The 18,311-nt window shown below is 32.0% G+C and overlaps 1 protein-coding gene across 2 annotated transcripts in view; it reads right to left on the bottom strand.

The window, feature by feature from the left end:
- The window catches only part of LOC118194612 (metabotropic glycine receptor-like), an 83,029-nt gene that overhangs the window by 22,392 nt on the left and 42,326 nt on the right, over positions 1 to 18,311 (bottom strand). For both annotated transcript variants that reach the window (XM_085808880.1, XM_035365787.2), the window contains 5 exons: positions 15,604 to 15,718; positions 9,334 to 9,681; positions 7,822 to 7,890; positions 4,485 to 4,594; positions 3,316 to 3,551 (listed from right to left, as the gene is read on the bottom strand). In XM_085808880.1, coding sequence (XP_085665006.1) covers positions 3,316 to 3,551; positions 4,485 to 4,594; positions 7,822 to 7,890; positions 9,334 to 9,681; positions 15,604 to 15,718 — 878 coding nt within the window. The remainder of the gene's footprint in view (positions 1 to 3,315; positions 3,552 to 4,484; positions 4,595 to 7,821; positions 7,891 to 9,333; positions 9,682 to 15,603; positions 15,719 to 18,311) is intronic.

The raw sequence follows: 18,311 nt of genomic DNA, 5'->3' as shown, positions 1-18,311 counted from the left end.
ATCTGCAACAGACTTCCAACTAGCCGGTGTAATAATGAGGAATGTGTTCAATGTTAATCGAAATTAAAATCCAACAGCGGTTGAAAAAACATAGAAAAGAGAAATTATCTATGTTTAACAGAAAAATGCTGCAAACAATTTAACTAAATTTGTAAGCAGTTTATTTTGGAGAATAAATTCACTTAGTTACGTTAATTCAATCATCATTTAAAAGAAGAACCCAGTTCAAAAGCGAATGACTAATGTTTCTGTTTAAACTACTCTTGTATTTTGCTCAGTGGGAAACAAAATATTAATAGCTACACGATTACTTTATTGTTATGATTTGCCAATTTATTTTTAGGCGATATAACACTCTTTATATATTACCAATTATAAGCAATTAAATTACGTACTGTTAACTGTAAAAACAATTCCTAAATAACGTGACTTCTTCTGTTATCATTAATGCTGTCTGGCACAATTTCTTCTTCTTTTTGAATTTCTCGCAGATTTTTTGCGTTATTCTTATGATTTATGTGAGCAATGTTTTTATCGTTCTACAAAAAGTAAACTTTTATTAGGTATTTTCTCTTTCTTTCCAGCATGCCTTCATGGGGTAACGGTAGCAAACCCGGTGCTTGTTCAAGAAATTCAATTTCGAGTCCCAGGGAGGGCATTGCTTATTTTACACATCTCCTGCCCCAAAAAAACTAACGACTCGACAGCTTTTTTTAGGCAATGCCCGCTTAATCCGCGTTCCCCTGGTTAATTGGGAGTAGACTATACTCATTCACATTAGATGTATTAATCTAATGAACAGAATAAATTTGTATCAGGGGCGTTTAACATTCAGAGAAACAATTGTCATGTTTTTTTATTTCTCTTACCCTGTAGTATTTAAAATACTTTCTTTCATTAGTTTTTTCCTCAGTACAGCACTTATAGTGATTTCTCGATTACAAATTTGAGCTTTTCCTTTCGAAATAATGCAGTTCAAGTCTTCAGTTGATAGGTCATAAGTTTTCACATTCATTAATTTCTTTTATTATCTTAAACTAGTTGATCCTTGCTTCTGTTTGGTTTTAAGAAGCGAATTAATATTTGGGTTTGCACTTCCTGTTTCACATTCGATAAAGTAAATTAATCGGTTGTGTTAACCTGTAGGGATTTATATTTTAAATTTGGTAGCACGCGTGACGTAATGCAAATTCTACCTTGAGGAGAAAAAGTTTAAATACTGAGTTCTAGAAGGAAAATTAGAGAGTTTGAGCATTCGCCGTCACCTCTGCAGCGTGAGCTTCGATTTCTGCAGTTACTGCTGGTTTACGTAACAGCTTTTACTTTGCTGCTACTAGATTTTTGACGTGGTTTTAAGTAACATGAGTTTTCTAATCCCTGTAGAGAATTTCTACTACTTGTTATTATTTTCGAATTTTTTAGTTTAGTTCTTGTTATTTCAGTTGTTATTCAGTTATTTCAGTTCTTGTTATTTCAGTTACCGCCCGAGTGAGGCGTAGTGTGTTAGCTTCAAGTCGACGCATTGTGAATATTAAAGAGCTTAATAAAGGGTACTTTTAACCCTTCTCCTATGTAGTTCCTACACGCACTTACTATACGTACAGTTGTCACTTTTAGGAGATAAGCAAGTGGATCTTACAAGCTTTAACAGAGAAGAACTTAAACTCTCCACATGTGCAACTTCAGATTGCCTCTGAAGAACAGATGTTGTTTGACTATCTTGATCGAAAAGTAGCATTTCCATATAAAATATATGCACTGTTAGAGGTTGCTTTGAATTACTTATCTGAATATGTAGAATACTTTCAAATTTTCACAAATTTCATTCTCTGTTTTCAAGCCGCATTAAAAAAACATTCATGAAATGCAATGGGCATATCTATATTTTCAACTTATACGTGTAACTGTAAAAGCTGCATATTCTTGTATACATAATACACCGAATATCTGTAACTAGCTTTAATAATATTAAAAAAAGAAAAGAATCAAAATGCATACATCGAAGTACCTGTAGTGTACCAAACCTTTTCTACTGTTATTGTAGTAACACTATTCAGTGAATTAGAAATGGGTATCAACTAGCAAGCTACTACTTTTGTGAATATTCAAGATATTTCTCAGATTATCCTGATAAAGAACCCAGACTGACTTCGAGTTAATGCAAATTGTTATTTGTAAGGGAAAATATAGTTTTCTTAGTTTTGTAGACACTACTGCAGGCATAAAAAGTCAAGAACGTGGAATATTAAGGGTTACGGGGAACTTCACGTACAGAAGAATTCCTAAATGCGCGGAAATAAAAGATACTATTTTGTCGATAAGAAAGAATCATTTGGAGGATGTCCCTGAAGGACTATTGTTTTCGTTTTGGGAATTTGCGTTGGTTCACTATAAATGCCCGTTTCACTCTTCAAACTGTTGCCACCAAATGTCCTGCATAATATTTGAAGAAATTAAATAATGAAAAATCTGCATAAATGTATGTATATTTCTCGCCTTGTGATAAAACAACGGTACATAGAGCCATCGAATTCTGAATGGCGTAATCCTACTGCGAATATGGACATGTGGAAGCCCAAATTTGAAATTTTGAATTTGTTTCATTATTGATTTCATATTTTGTAAAACTTTAACGAATTTTTGATTAACAAACTCAAGGATTCCAAAGCGAGCAAATGGCAACGTTGTACAGAAAAAACATTTTTATCTCCAGAGTGTGAGACTCTGTATCAGAAATTCTAAAGATATGCTCAATTTAAAACTATTTCGCGATATTGCTCTTGAAATTAATTTTATGGTTTAAGTGCGAAGAACATGATATTTAATAAATAAAGATAACAGACAAAATGTTAAAAAAACGCCCCTTTGGACGTAATTTAAAATCTGAAACCTTTCAGATTTTTATATTTTTTATTTTATTTTTAATACCCTAAAGAGAAATTCAGTCATTCCTTTGAATGCAGAATTTCTCTTTTCGTTTTATTCCTTTTCAGTAGCTGACAAGGTTTTATTACATTATTCTCTGAGATACCTGCAAATTTGCTTTAGCATGTTTTATTAGCAAATTATCTTTACCACGAGTAATTACACTATCTCTCAAATGTCGTGATTTAGGCAGCTCGAGTTAAATCATTTCCATTCCAAACATGTTATTAAAAGGAATTCATCAACAGTATTGCGCAGATTAAATTCCTTTTATTAAAAGAATGTAAAACCCAGAATAACAGAATGAAATAACTCAAGCTGTATTAATATATTAGTTCAAAAACAATGTAGAACTTCAACGAACTGAGTTTATAAATGGCGTCGTCTCACCAACTTCGGTGACGTAGTCCCACCAAAGTGCTCGGCATATGACGTATTTGAGGCCCATTGGAGTTTGTTCGTGAGCTACTACGCTATAACCTTCATTCATGTTGTCTATAATAACAGCAGTCCATGCTAGGAGATATCCAATAACTACCATAATAATTGCCAGAAGATACTTGAGCAAGTCTTTGTCGCGGACGCAGACTCTGTGAGCTTTCCTGGTCTGAAATTCAGCTAATATCCTAGAGTAAAATACGTAGAAAAATCTTACTAGTGTTTCATTATTCAAACCAGTGTTTCCCAAGCCATATTCGTAGCGGAAGAATGATAATGTAAGACTTAGATAATGCTGTATAACACGCAACCACATTTATATTCGCTTGTGCAGTTTATATCATTCTCGAACTACTATATACGCATTCATAGATTCTGTGCTATGAATATCTCATAGTTAACTGGGAAAAGAAATGGATTCTATGGGTAAATAGGAACATCAGTATTTAGTAGTTCTCTTCTAAACACGGATTTATGATATTAAAAATAACAGCATAATAAATTTGAATAAAGATACTTTTTTTTGTAGCGTCTAGTATTAAATTAGAGGACAAACAACTATTAATGACATAAAATACATGTAACTGTTTTAGATGGTCAGTATCCTGCATATGGATGTTGCATGTTACCAAGAATATATTTTTCTAACAGCGAATAAAATTTCTTTTCAGGCAAATAAGGATACTCCAAGCTATAATACGGATATTACTAACAGTCTTATTTTGAATTTAGAATCTGGAACTTCACTACTCTACTGTTCTTCATATGGAAAAATTTTGATAATTATAATGAAAGCAATATCGTCTCGAATTCAGTTTGCTTACATCTTCTTCATAATGTTTGCAAAAATATTTTTAGTTTTACTAATTAAAGAATTAGAAGGGTGAGCAGCTTGAGAAACACTGATTTCCACAATTTATACAATATATTAATATAAAGATGCAATTTCAAAAGCATTCAATAATCACAAGGTTTGACATAATAATATATCTGAATATTTCTATTGAATCAGTTTTAGAACATTCAGTTCAATAAGAATTCACGCTTATGTACATTGACATATTACACATATATACATTCCGTAAATTCTGAAATGAGAACATTGTTCAATGAAATTTTACCTGTATATTTTTAAAGTAATAGCTCCATAACAAATAGCAAAGCCCAAACCTCGGAACCATGGTTCTAACATACAAGTTGTTACACTTGGCTCAAAATAACGAATTATAACCTGAAATGAATATTTATGGTAACTACTCCTTAATAATATGAGAAAATAATGCTATTTTCAATTATGTTTCAGTAATTACATATTGCAATTATTAAGAACATAAACATTATATAATTTTGAATACCAGATTTTATCTAAAGTCACCTATTGTAACAACAAAAATTGCAGTTAGTATTTCTGATCTCAAGCATTTGCATGTTATTCACTTTTTAAGTGAATCTCTTTAACAAGCAGTTTTAAAATTTACTTCCGACTATTTCATATTTCCCAATATAAAAGAACAGAGTGCAGCGGAATCTTATAAAATTATTTTACTGTTTAGCTAGGCGTCTAAGTCGGTAGTTCCTAGTATTTTGTGCCTATGTCTCTAACAGATGATGTAACGCAACAAATGTGGTCTGCAGTTGTACTATGGAAATAACAAATGCTAATGATATCTAACGCAAGTGATTTAATAAAACGTATGACTCAGATATTGGGTACACATAAGTTGATTTAAAATTTCCAAAACCTCTACATGATAAACATTTCAATATGCCTTTAGAGGCTGAAAATATAATTCCAGATAGCTCTAGGCAAGCTAAATTACTAACTAAAAATTGGAAAAGGATCACAGAGTATTAGAATTTAAACAATATCCTTGGTTAAAGATATATATAGATGTGAATACAGAAATGAGAACTAAATTTTGAAAAAGACTTCTTTAAATTCATGAATTATTCAGTGTTTGGAAAATCAATGGAAAACATTAGAAACAGAACTGATGTGAAATTATGCTGTAATTATGAAAAAGCTAAAAGTGAATTACTAAACTAAACTTTAAATGGAGGACTATATTTGATGAAACTTTTGTTGGTGTCAGTATGAATAAAACCTCAGTGACCTTTAATAAGCTAATCTATGTTGGAATGAGTATATTTATCAAAACAAATTAATGTATGGCTTTCATTATAATATTATGAAATCTAAATATTCGGATAATATTATACTACTGTATATATATTGAAAATATGGATTCAGATAGTTTCATATATTTTATTAAAACTCATGATTTTTATGAAGATATGAAAGGTATGACTGATTATCCAAAAATAATAAGTATAATATTCCTCAAGTAAATAAGAAGGTTTTAAAGGAAATGAAAGATGAAAATAATGGAGTAATTGTAAAAGAATTCTTTGGATTAAAAGCGAAATTGTACATCTGTAAAACAAAATAGGTTATAACTAAGAAATTAAAAGATTTAAAAAAAGATGTGTCGTTAAAATCAAAATTTCATTTGAAGATAATAAAGATCGTTTGTTTAATAAAAATGAGTATTATAGAGCAGTGAATTTAATTAGAAGTATGAACACGATTTAGATTCGATTAAAATCAATAAAAAATCACTATCACCTACAGATTACAAAAACTGAATTTTAAAAGATGGTATTCACACGAGAGCATTAGGTCATTATAAAAATTGCATTTAATAAAAATATTTGTGAATAAATAATAGAAGAATTCAACATCGTGGGATCTTACTCTGAAACTAGAAAAATTTAAATTGAGAACTTTGAGACGTACAGTCAAAATATGGAATTTAACAATAACTAACTTAGCAGTAGATGATGGGAAAAGAAATTATTATATTACAAAGTGTCACGGTAATCTCTCTGATAAAGCCACTGGAGAAATAAAAATTGGGGATTACAATCTTAATTTCAAAGAAAAATTTAATAATAAATGTTATGATTGCAAACTGAAAAGAGCCCCTTCTTAAAAGTGACAGCTTATAAATGAATATCAATTGGACAGAAGTTTCGGAAACACATAAATTATCGAAAAGCCTGATTTGAAGTTTTGAAAATGCTGTTTATTGGATTATTACTTCAAAATATCAGACATCATCAGAGCGTTTTATCTTAGAAAATAAAGACAGTGTAGAATGGCATAATACTTGTGCCATTCATTTGTGCCATCATTTTTCGTCATCTTCAAAGACTATCAGAAAGATTTCGCATGGAGAATGAACACTTAATTCATTGGGATGCCATATCTAGGTATCATATGTTATATGAAAAGTTTATGACTGAAAATGTTTCTAAATTGAATTGGAAAAAAAATCAGAATTTCAAATTTTGGGATATAGTTTCATGATAAAGAACTCGAGAAAATTAAATTTAACATTAGTTACTAGATGTAAAAATTATCAGAAACTATTACAGAACTCTTGAAGGATGTTATAGATTGGATTGATGTTTCCAAAAATCAAACGCATTCAAGACTTTTCATAATTGAATATACTGATAAAATAAAAGACTGCGACATTACATTTAAAACGGACTTGCCTGAAGAAGTTGTAAATGTTATTTTCGAGAAAATGGTTTTAAAGTATTTAGCTAAAATTTATTCAGAAATCCGATTTTCTTATTTTTAACGTCTTTTTAATGCATTTTTTTAATTAGAAAGTTATAATTTATCTTCATTTGAGCTTTAATGCATTTTTATGTTTATTTTCTATCTTCATCTAATTTTATACATTTTTTAATAGAAAAATATGATTTTGTCCTAGTAAGATTGCTTTATGTCTTTTAAACATAGAACCTGCTCTTGTCATTTTTAAACGTTTCAAAATTTGTCCTCGGGAAATCAGCTATTGTTATTTCAATGCAGAATTTGTCCTCATAAGATTGGCTATTGTTTTTAATATAGAATTTGTCCTTATTTTTTTTATTTAAAAAATCAAATTTTTTATAATTTATCCTCTTGCGATCGCATATTTGTTTCATTCAGAATTTGTCCTCATCATTTTAAAATGTTTTAATAAAAATTTTGATTCTTTATTATTTGAGTTTATTAAGAAATTTTCCTTGATTTGAAAGTTATGGCGGTTAAATGATTGGGAAATCTTAGTGTCGTTAAATACTGCTAATTTAGATACATCGTTTAATGTTTTTATTTTTATATTTATTTCATGTGAATGTTTCATTCATTATAATTATAAAAGTTAGACTTTTTTTATTTCCCTGAATATGACCTTGCTCGATTATTTATTAACCACTCATATTCATCGGATTTCTACTTAGATATGATATTATCTGTAAGTCTTGTTACGACTTACAAAAAAGATTTTGTAAGTATTTCAAAGCTAAATTTGCACAATATATGTATTTACAATGAAGAAGAATTCAAGATCAAAATGCTTTAACATTAAGCATTAAGAATATACCTTAGCATTGACTTACCGTCTGATAGAGGAGAAGCGCCCCCACAAGTATCGTTTCTAGCATTACCCACATTGAAGTGGAGAAAATCTAAAACAGCAGTAAACATGATAGATTAATATATGAAAAAAGCTAAATTATTAAAAGCGTAAATGCAAATTTAATCTGCAAAAAATTTAGAAACTGCTTAGTTCTTTTGTGTAAAATTATAACTGGCGATTTACAAAAAGCATGTAAAATTTAACTTTCAAATTAAGTCGCTATTTCATTTTCCATGGCAGCATAATTCTAAAATTAGAACAATATGTGAAGTCTCATCACGCACGGTAGAGCCATATATCCGGTTAAAATATGCTAAACTACTGATTAGCTGGCTCCATTAATCTAATATTCTGATCAACACTGTATTATGCAGAATTAGGTCCAGTTCCAGAATTAGTAAGCAGTAATTTTACTCAGAATTATTGTGTTCGAAGCGCGCTTGAATTCATAATTCTTCATTATATTACAATTTTTAAAGCCTCCGCCTAATTAACATTTCATCCTTATTACGTAAAACTAAAATAGACTCAAACTGAAAGTGAAAGCAGTATAGTTCTGCCTCAATATTTTATCTCACAGTTAAGTCTATTACTATCAAGCACGCAAATGTTGTATTCGTCCTACGGTTAAAAAAAATCGAAGCGTAATAAAATTTTCAAACACTTTCATTTAAACAGTTCAATCACGCTAAATTCGGACTGATCAATCCTTTTTTTTTCACATCTTTTACAGCATTTACAGAGTCCAGATTTGGAGATGAAGTGCTCACACTTGCAGACGTATCCGTACGGCATAGGAGTTTCGTCTATGCGTTCTAGAGGGTGGTAGGTGACGCAAACCGTTATACGTTAAAGAATGGCAGAATTTCGCTGTTAAGATTAATTTCATGAAAAGGATCAAATATCAGATTTTTAAAGTGTTAAATCACACTTTTTCGTGATTAAATTAATAAAGCTTTTCACAAAATCAAGAATAAAATTTACTTTAATTCTGCTATAGAATTTGGTAAATTCTGAAAAACTAAAGCTTCCTCCCCCCCCCCAAAGTATTGCCTTTCGTGTGATAAATTGAACGACAAAGTGTCTTGCAGCATAACTTGATACTTTTGAATTTGTAAACATTTTCCATTCTATACTTATTTGAGAACAAATACAGCTCAAAACACAACTCAATGCACAATCCAACATTGCAATCATTTTATTCAGAATGGTTATCTTTGTATTGCTTTTTTCTTCAGTTGTTTGCAGTCCAAAAACTTACACCCTTTTACCTAGCTTTTCTGCTGTGTTGAATCAGTGTGCTGCACTTGCATCACAGTTTGACTGTGGCAGTGAAAAGTCCTTTCCTACCACAAGTCACACACAGATGCTTTAAATTTAACCAAGCATTCAATTATAAGAATTAAATTTCAAGAATTATATCAAGAATTAAATTTGCCGTAAAGAAGCAAATTTGCGTAGTTGATATTATATAATACGTATTATAACTTACCCTTTTCTTCCGCAAAAAGAAAACAACGATGATAAGTATGATAACAATGGTACTGCAGAAACTCTGGAAACAAAGAACAAGACTGCGTAACATCAGATCGTATTCAACGTAACACGGTTGGTCGCCTATGCAGACGTCACAACCAACTCGACAAGGCAAGCACTGGAAACTGCTTGAAACTTTGTTCGGCCCTAAAAGCACACTTTCAACATAGGCATTTTCTACAACTTCACCATCGTAGTAATTGGAGCCTCGGCGTTGAGCTTCTGTAGATGCTGGGTAATGATTGGGCTTGCATAAACATTTGTAAGCACCTCGCCGAAACCCTTTTCCATGTACTGGTACACACTAAAAATGCACAAGAAAAAGAAATTTAAAAAAATAAATTTCAGTGTACGTAATGGGAAAGAAAGTAAGATAATAATGAAACAAAGGTAACAAAATTGGAACCATGACCGACGTTGTCTTCTGAAGAAAATTGCAAGTATAAAACTATGATCTAAAGTTTAAGAGAATAAATATCTTAAAAGTCAGATTTACTTAAATTGAGAAAATTAAATATTCCCGATGTTATTAAAAGCAATAGTAAAGCAATAATAAACATCTTCCTAGGCCCGTACGTAAATTATTATATTATAAGCGGACTATATGGGACGCCCGGGCAAAATGAGATTATTCGAGAACTCTTCTTGTATCCTTACTCAGTCCTGCAGAACAGAACCAACACTTTCTGACTCGTGTAAAACAATAGAATTTGAAACACTAGCTAATCAGTGTACTCCAAAAGTTCATCTTCTACCAATCTGAGAATTAATTGCGCTTTCTGTGGACACGCTGACCTTCCGTAATAAAAAGAGAATTCTAGACTGCACACCATAAGACACGACAAAATGTAGCAGAAATTCTTCTCTCTGTGTTACTGCCTACTTCGAAATGTCAGTAAAATCTCCAATACTTTTATTCTGAATTTTCTGTCTAACAAACCGAGACTGCTCAATTTAGAAAGATACATTACTATCGGTTTCGTTTTCACTGCATTTGTAAACGCATCATCCGTCCATTTCTCAGCATATAAATCTGGTTGTCCTGTGGTTCTCAACTTTTAACTCGCGTTAATCTATTAAGTAAATAAATCACCTTCAAATACGCAGTCTTACTTCAAAAATGACAAAAAAAAAATGTTTGTGCAAAGATATAATTCGTTTCTTTAGTTTTGATCATTCGGTAATATCTCGAATTTGGAAACCATTCTAAACAAGTCAAATAGTTGCCCGGAGAACTGTAGTTGGTCTACAAAGTGTTACCAGCCCTTTTGCAGATCATATATTGCTCCAGTAACCAAACAGAATCGACAAGCAACCTCCACAGCTATTACATTCATGTTTGCAGCACGTTTACCATGTGCTTATATTCCTCTAACCGTCCAGTCCGAAGAGCCAAGATTAAAGTTGTGTTGTCACGATCTCACTAGGACTGTCTCAGATTATGACAAAGACCTGTTCACAGGTAAGCCCATATTTGCCCTGTAAATAGATGATAAGAGTGTCAGAGGCAGAAGAGAACAAACACTCGAAATCAGGCCTATAATATCATCAAAAATCACGCATTCAGAGGCGGCGGCGTGATGGTTTTGGCTGGAATTTCTTTGGAAACCGTGCCCAGCTGCACATCTTTAAGGACAATTCTGTTACAGCTGCGCAGCATCGGAATGAAGTCCTACACCGCATTATGAGACTATATGCTTCAGCAGTTGATTCTGATTACCTCCTAATGGATAATAATGCCTTTCCCTATCGAGCCAGTACCGTTAACGATTACCTGGAGAGTAAGGACATTTTCTTATGATGTGGCCGCCATTATCACCCGATATTAATAGCAGTGAAGATTTTTAGGATGTCCTTAGATGTGCTGTTTTTGCACTTTTATCTCCTCCAGCCAGTCTCAAGCAGTTGAAGACTGCGTAAATGGAGGAATGGCCATTGCTAGCATCTTCGATGGTTGATCACCTCATTGAAAGCATAAACTATTGATGTAAAGTTTTCGTGAAGGTTCGGAGTGATCACACACTTTAATAGTGTAAGTTTAGTTTGTTTGTTTGCTTTACAAAGCTTTATTTTCCCATTTTTCCTGATTTTAAGTTCGCGTGCTTAATTTTGGAAGGCAGTGTATATCTAATAAATAATATGTAGAAATTTTGGCATTATATAGATATGTTGCAGATGCATAATGGAATGATGAAACTTGTAGTCAAGGGCGAGATTAGAATACTTTTTTTATTCCTAGTTAGACAAATATTTTTCATCGGTACCCCTACATTTTTAAAATGAAATTTCGACTAGAGCAAAAGCAACACGTTTGTTAGCAAGAGAAGTGAAAGCAAAAAAGGACGTATTTCAAGATGGAGGCCTGTTTCAAAAGGGAAAAGGTTTTGATTTGCAATCTCTTTATTGGCTGTTAAAATTTGCGATATTGCTGGTTTGATGCTCAGTTTGCAAATTACCTACGTCATTAAGCAGCGTTATGAAAAGAACGCAGAGGGGAAACATCCAAATAAAACAAAGAATGAAGAGACTACTGTAAATTCAAATTAGTATTTTGCTTTGTCCCTCTGTATCTTAGCTTACATGCACACGTTTTCGAAGCTTATTAATCAACTTCTATGAAGCTTTTAATTCCTTTCCCTCTGACGATTTCTGAATTGGAGTTTCAATAAAGGGAGATTAATTTTTTATTTTTATGATCTTGTATATATTTTCCCTTTTTGCATTTTTAGTTTTTGAGCTTGTATTACCATGATCATTTTTATTTCGAATTGTTTAGATTTTACAATGATGCAATTATTAATATTGTTGAGGAATTGCCTTGCTTTGATTTCAGTTTACTTTTAATTTTACATGCTATATATGTACACATAGTTGTGTTGCGGTTTGTATGTAGGCTGCGCATTACGGTTCACATTGAACTAAAACACATTTATTATAAATTTATGATATTATAATAAAATTTAATAGCTATGACCAATATCAAAACAACTAACTTATAACCAACATTTGAATGCATGGGAGCAATTATGTCAAAGGTAAGTACAGTTATTGCCCTCATTATGTGAGAATTTTATCTGCGGCAAGAGTCTCTCAAGTCGAGTTTCAGAGCGTTCTATCTGTTTGCTCTGTCTGGGACATTTTGCAGATTGCATTAGTGACTCCTTTTTAAGTTTCGGTTTATTGACATTCTCTGATTTGTTAAAGATGATATCAGGGAGCTGCAGAATCAACGGTCAGACCCCTGAAATCGAGTGGCTTTGATGACAGACACAGTGCAGATCGCTAAATTTTTTTTACGCTGGTTGTGCAGTTATGATCATTTTAATGTCAACTGGAGACATTTTCGAACAAGTTATTTCTTTTGTAATGTCAAGCATGTCGCCTGACACCTCGTAACAGCTCGATAGTCTGACGCCGGCAAAGGGATCACTGCGTATGCACACACACGCATGTATAAATATATATGCAGGCAGAGAAAGATTGTATGTAATACAGGGTGTTTGTGAAAAATGACTATAAGCTTTATGACCTTATAAGGTATTTTTCCCGCCTTCTTAGCGAGCCTTCGTGGTATAGTGGGTTGCACGCTCAGCGCGTAATTGAGAGGTCCGCGGTTCGATTCCCGGCGAAGGCGTGGCATATTTTTCATCTTTCCTGTTTCCAAAAATTACCTAATGTCTCTAAAAACTTAACTGTTAATACTAGGCATATGTTTCTAATAATCAGACTATCTAAATAAGATAGAAATTTTTGTGAGGTAGTTTAAGGAATATTTTAATTGTGCTTCAACGCAAAATGTTCCTAACTTACATGCAAAATTCAGTAGTATAGGATCAACTCGGCCCCATAGTTAATAACTAGTGCAGTTTTATCCAAAGAGAATTCCATCTTTTACCACTTATTTAACAATCGCTGCCTGAGGTTTAGGGGGAAAAATTATTAAAGAATATTTTATTAAAGTTCGCATTAGAAAGTAATTTAAGTCAGCAGATTTATTTTCTGATATTTTATTAGCATGATGATATTGTTGCAAGAAGCGTGTTCGTAGAGATTTACTTTAAACAGCGTCAGATAAACAAGTATAAATTGACCCTCCATGGAAATAAACAACAGCTCATCGACAAGGCAAACAGCTATGAAAAGCTCAGTAAAAAACAGAGGTAATGCAAATTCTTCTTAGCAATCAAAGAATATTATAGATTCCCAAATTCACCTCACACAGCGAAGTCTAAATCAATAATCTCCAAGCAAGAGCTAAGTACATTCCTACGATTGTGAATTGAATAACAGAGCTAATTCTTGGCTCCAATGTAATCGTTATATTTAGATTTGCTCATGCACTTCTGGCAGCTTCAAGAAAACTCGCTTTAAAGTCACCTAGCCGGCGACAAAAGTTTCTTCAACACCCCAATACAAGATTTTTGCTCACATCTCAGCATATAACTCACCTAACTATCATTACAATGCGAACATCGATTTTTTTTCTTGTAGTGCTTTTTTTTAAAGTAAAATCACAAAATTCACCGTCTGCACTTGAAAATTTTTACTTGTTTATCAAAATTACTAACAGTTTATAACGTATTTTCTCCCTCCTTCGAGCATGCTTTCATGGTGTAACGCTAGCGCATTCGGGTGTATTCGAGAGGTCCAGGTTCAGGTCCCAGCGAGGCAGTGCATATTTTTCACGTCTCCAGCGATCAAAAATCCTTATGATTCTATAAGATCTCTATCTCAAATTAACATGGGAAGACGCTACAAATTAAAGATTAGTTCTGCTCGAAATTTAGCTGTTCGCAATTTTAAAGATAATGAAAGTATTCAAAATATTCAAAAAAAAAAAAAGAAAATCCTTGATGCAAAACATTTAGCCAGTTTTGGTGTTTTAAAACATTTCAAAATGCACTGAAGTCTGGACCACATTTCGAGCTAACACGAAATAATCGGAGATTTATCAGCAGATCAGAGAAAAATCAGATAAAACGCAAAATTTAAAACTTGCAGTGGACTTATAAAAATGGCTTGCAATGAAAATTAAGCTTGCAGTTGTTACAAGAGGCATTAGGGCACACAGACACAATGGGCGATCAGCAAGATAGAAATTCTTCACCGACAAGGAAACAATGAAAATACGTCTGGAGATCTAAAAGTCCATGGTGAGCGATGATTATCATATTGAAATAATGTTATATTTGCAGACAATTCAAAATTTACTGAAATTGAATTTGATGGATGAAAATTCTGAGAGTAATTCGAATAAACTCCGTGATATTGGAACAGTGTGAACTGGATCAATCTTATCAGTTCCCTGGAAAAAGATCAAAGTTGATGCTATTTAGATAGCAAATTTTTAAAATTATTTTAGCTTAATAGCTTTTGTTGTTCTCGGATTGAAATTATGTTTATTTGTTAATTGTTTAAAAAAATTTTTCCTTTTGTTTTAAATTATTAGCCGTATAAAATTATATGTAAGAATTTCTATTTTATTCAATTGTTTTTTAACCTATGTTTATTGCATTTGAAAAGTAAGAAATTATAAAGAATTTAAATTCAATAAATTGCTTCTAATTATTGTTGCAACTGCCCATAATGTTTATTTATTTGAATGTTTAAATCAGTAATTTAAATTTGTTTTTAATTAGTTATTTCTTCATCTTCTCTCTTTCTTTCTCTCACTCTGTCTGTAAATATATAGTTTAAATAAATACGTCTAAAATAAATTTAGAAAAGGAAAAAATGAAAAGGAAAAATAGCATAGTGATCATACATTCGCTATTAAGCATTATAAGTTAAACTTATTATAAAACAGTTCAAAGTAAAAAGTATAAGGATTGAAACGGAAAGCTTATACTACTAACTTGATTATTTACTCCACATTAGAACTCGGATTCTCGTTACAAAGGCGCATTAAAATTCAATACATTCTAGTAATTGGTAACAGGAAACACATAATGGCTTTAGTTTTGAATCATTAATACTTTGCAAATCCTTAACAACTATTAAATAGTAGAACCTTTCTCTCATTAAAGTTTAAAATTTAAGCATTTTTCTTATCTTCCATTAACCAACTTAAGATCTTAAGTGTGAATCAAAAAACGTATGAAATACTTCTTTAAAGTGTATTGAAAGATGGAGATATGTTAAGGAAAGAATACATTTTTGAACAAAGTTATATCTGGTACTTAATACTTTCTTAAATAATTATAACTCAAGTGTCAATAAAACGAACCTGTGTTGTTGCTGTATCACAGTGGTGAGATGATGAGAACGCAGATAGACGGTTTCCATCGTCACACTGATCTATGTCGACGTTAATCATTGGTAAAGTCACCGACACAACGCCCCTGTAATTACAGAAAATGGCTCTGAATGCATGGAGATATTGGTACACATTTCAAAGTAATTTAGCTAAGCAGCATTCTTTAGGATGAGAACCTATTCAAACTGAAATGAGATGAAAAATTCTATAAAATCTAGAGTTTCAAAATTACAACCGGTTACGTACATATGCAATATAGAGTAAATTAAAGATGTACACACATAAAGGATAACTTGGGAAATGTTACTTTAAAAACAATTGCCAATTAAAATTTTATAAATGCATGTTGCTTTCATTCTAATTTTAAAGTACATGTACTACTTACATTGCTAATAAAGAAGAGAGCACAGATAAATAGAACGCAAATGAAAAATGTACGAAGGCACATAATGATTCGCTTATGTAGCCTTTCCCTAAGAAAGTTTCTTATTTAATAAATATGTACATCTAAATGGAAGAAAAACATGCCAATGTAAAATTTAGAAGTAAGCGAAAACGCAGTCCTAAATCGGCATATATTTTAAAAACCTTTAACTATTTCGAGGATAATGTGACATATTCTGTCGTTTCCGAGAGTAAAACATTTTTGCTCCTGAAGAAGAGATACCTATATTCACATCGTCTTCGACATAGGCAAGGTTTTATTCAAAATCTACGCCAATCTAACATTGCTTTTTTGTCTAATTTGAAACATTTAGATATTGTTAAATAATAAAGTGCCTTAACGGTAGCCTGGGAGTCAATAAATCTAAGTCAATAAATCACTCCATTCTCCTCCGAGTTTTCTCAAGAGCTAAGAAAACAGCAGCCACTTCACCAGCAAAGTTATTGAAGAATTTACCGACAGATCTGGTGAAGATGTTTTTAATGTACCCCAGGTTCATCGTTTTAAAAGGCATCCATAGCAGAACTATCCGTGTAAGCATGCAACCAGTTTGCAGGAAGTTATCTTTTCTCAATTGTAGCTATAGCTATTTTAAGCTCTGTATCTGTATAACATTTCTTGTTTATGGAAGGAATCAGGTCCAGATAGTGGTTGATTGTATCGAATGTCTCCGATATATGTTTTGGTTTAAGCACAGGATTTCTATTAAGGACAAGCACGTGAAACTCTGATAATTCTTTTGCTAAGTCTAAGAAGGTTTCCTGAGTTTTTAATTTAAACTGAGCAGTTAGCTAAAGACTATCACTCCTCTGAAGGTTTCAAATAGTTTCAAACCAGATCTTTGCTTCCGGTCAGCCAGTAATTCCAGACTAATCTGCATTGCATGGCTTCTGTCAGGATGGACTGAGCGCCACCTATAATTCTTATAAAGGTATTGTTTTGAGCGATTTTCAATTTTTCCTGGGAAAGCAGAAAAAATACAGTAACTAATAGCTCAAAAACGCATCGAAGCTAAAATACCGAAGAAGCCAAACAAAAGATATCCTGCGATTCGACTTTCTTTTCCATGCGAGTAAAATACTACTGCGGATGTTTTAAAAATGGGGAACTTCTTTAAAATTTAATCATCTCCTACCCACAGAAATAATATCTATATAAAAAAATATCATAATCTTCTCGTATCTAATAAAATTCTTTTCTTTTTGAAAGAAAGCCTTTTAAATTCTGAAACAGAAATCAAATGATTGATATTTAAAATAAAAAAATATTATGAAATGGTAGTTAATGCTGTACTTTTTTTATAATGAAGACCTAAACCGATTACTGCAAGAAGAACGTCAGTTTCGCGTTCCATCGATTAATCTACCATTGTCTCAGGTTTAGAATTTTCGTCTTTAAAAATCCGTGAGAAGGCAAATCATACGAGCATAACTTTAAAAATATAAATAAAATGATAACGCAAGGCGGTATGCATGTATGATACAACAATCTTCTCCGAAGGATAATATCTCCTGAATAATATTTTACATGCGCCATTTCCCCCTTAAATGGTGATGCTTTAAAACCAAGCGTATCAAATTCTTTTCGTAAAACGTTAATTAAATGTTCAAAAGTATGGAGGAATATTTCGTTAAGTAAAGACAAATATGAAACAAGTATTAAATATTAATTTGACAATAACATTTATGTAAATATATTCGCACTCGAGAAAACCCATTTTTCTTCAGAACAAAGAAATAAATTTGCAGATCCATATGTATACCCATAATCGCAGCAATCCAGAGCTGATCAATCCTATACATTACAAATTAACCGAAGAAGAACAATAATAAAATGAGATTGTACTTTAGTAAAAAATTATAATTAATGATCGCAGCATGATTAGTTTGCATATTTACGATTTACGAGTAGTAATTATTATTTTATACATATGTGGCATTAATTTACCTTCTGATTAGAGTAGAAGATAACTGTTCCCAAAATCTTACCTCCCCCCTTGACTGGAAAAATTTTCCATCTTTTAGTGTTTCTAACACATGAACTTTTCTTCCCTCGTAAACTCATTTCATATCTCCAGTGGGTTTATTGCATATTTTTTCATATACAAGAAAAGCTCGACAAATGTCAAATGCCAGATACGTAAAAATTCCTGCGGCATACTTCCAGAGATTCCGGAGGCCTTAACCATATAAAACATCTTAATCGATTATAACATCCTATCGACCATAAAAGC

This window comes from Stegodyphus dumicola, chromosome X2, assembly GCF_044657685.1.
Source record: "Stegodyphus dumicola isolate Sdum_Otavi_A_Nest chromosome X2, ASM4465768v1".
Taxonomy (NCBI): domain Eukaryota; kingdom Metazoa; phylum Arthropoda; class Arachnida; order Araneae; family Eresidae; genus Stegodyphus; species Stegodyphus dumicola.
The sequence above is the reverse complement of the archived record's forward strand: the minus strand, read 5'-3'. Positions and strand labels throughout refer to the sequence as shown.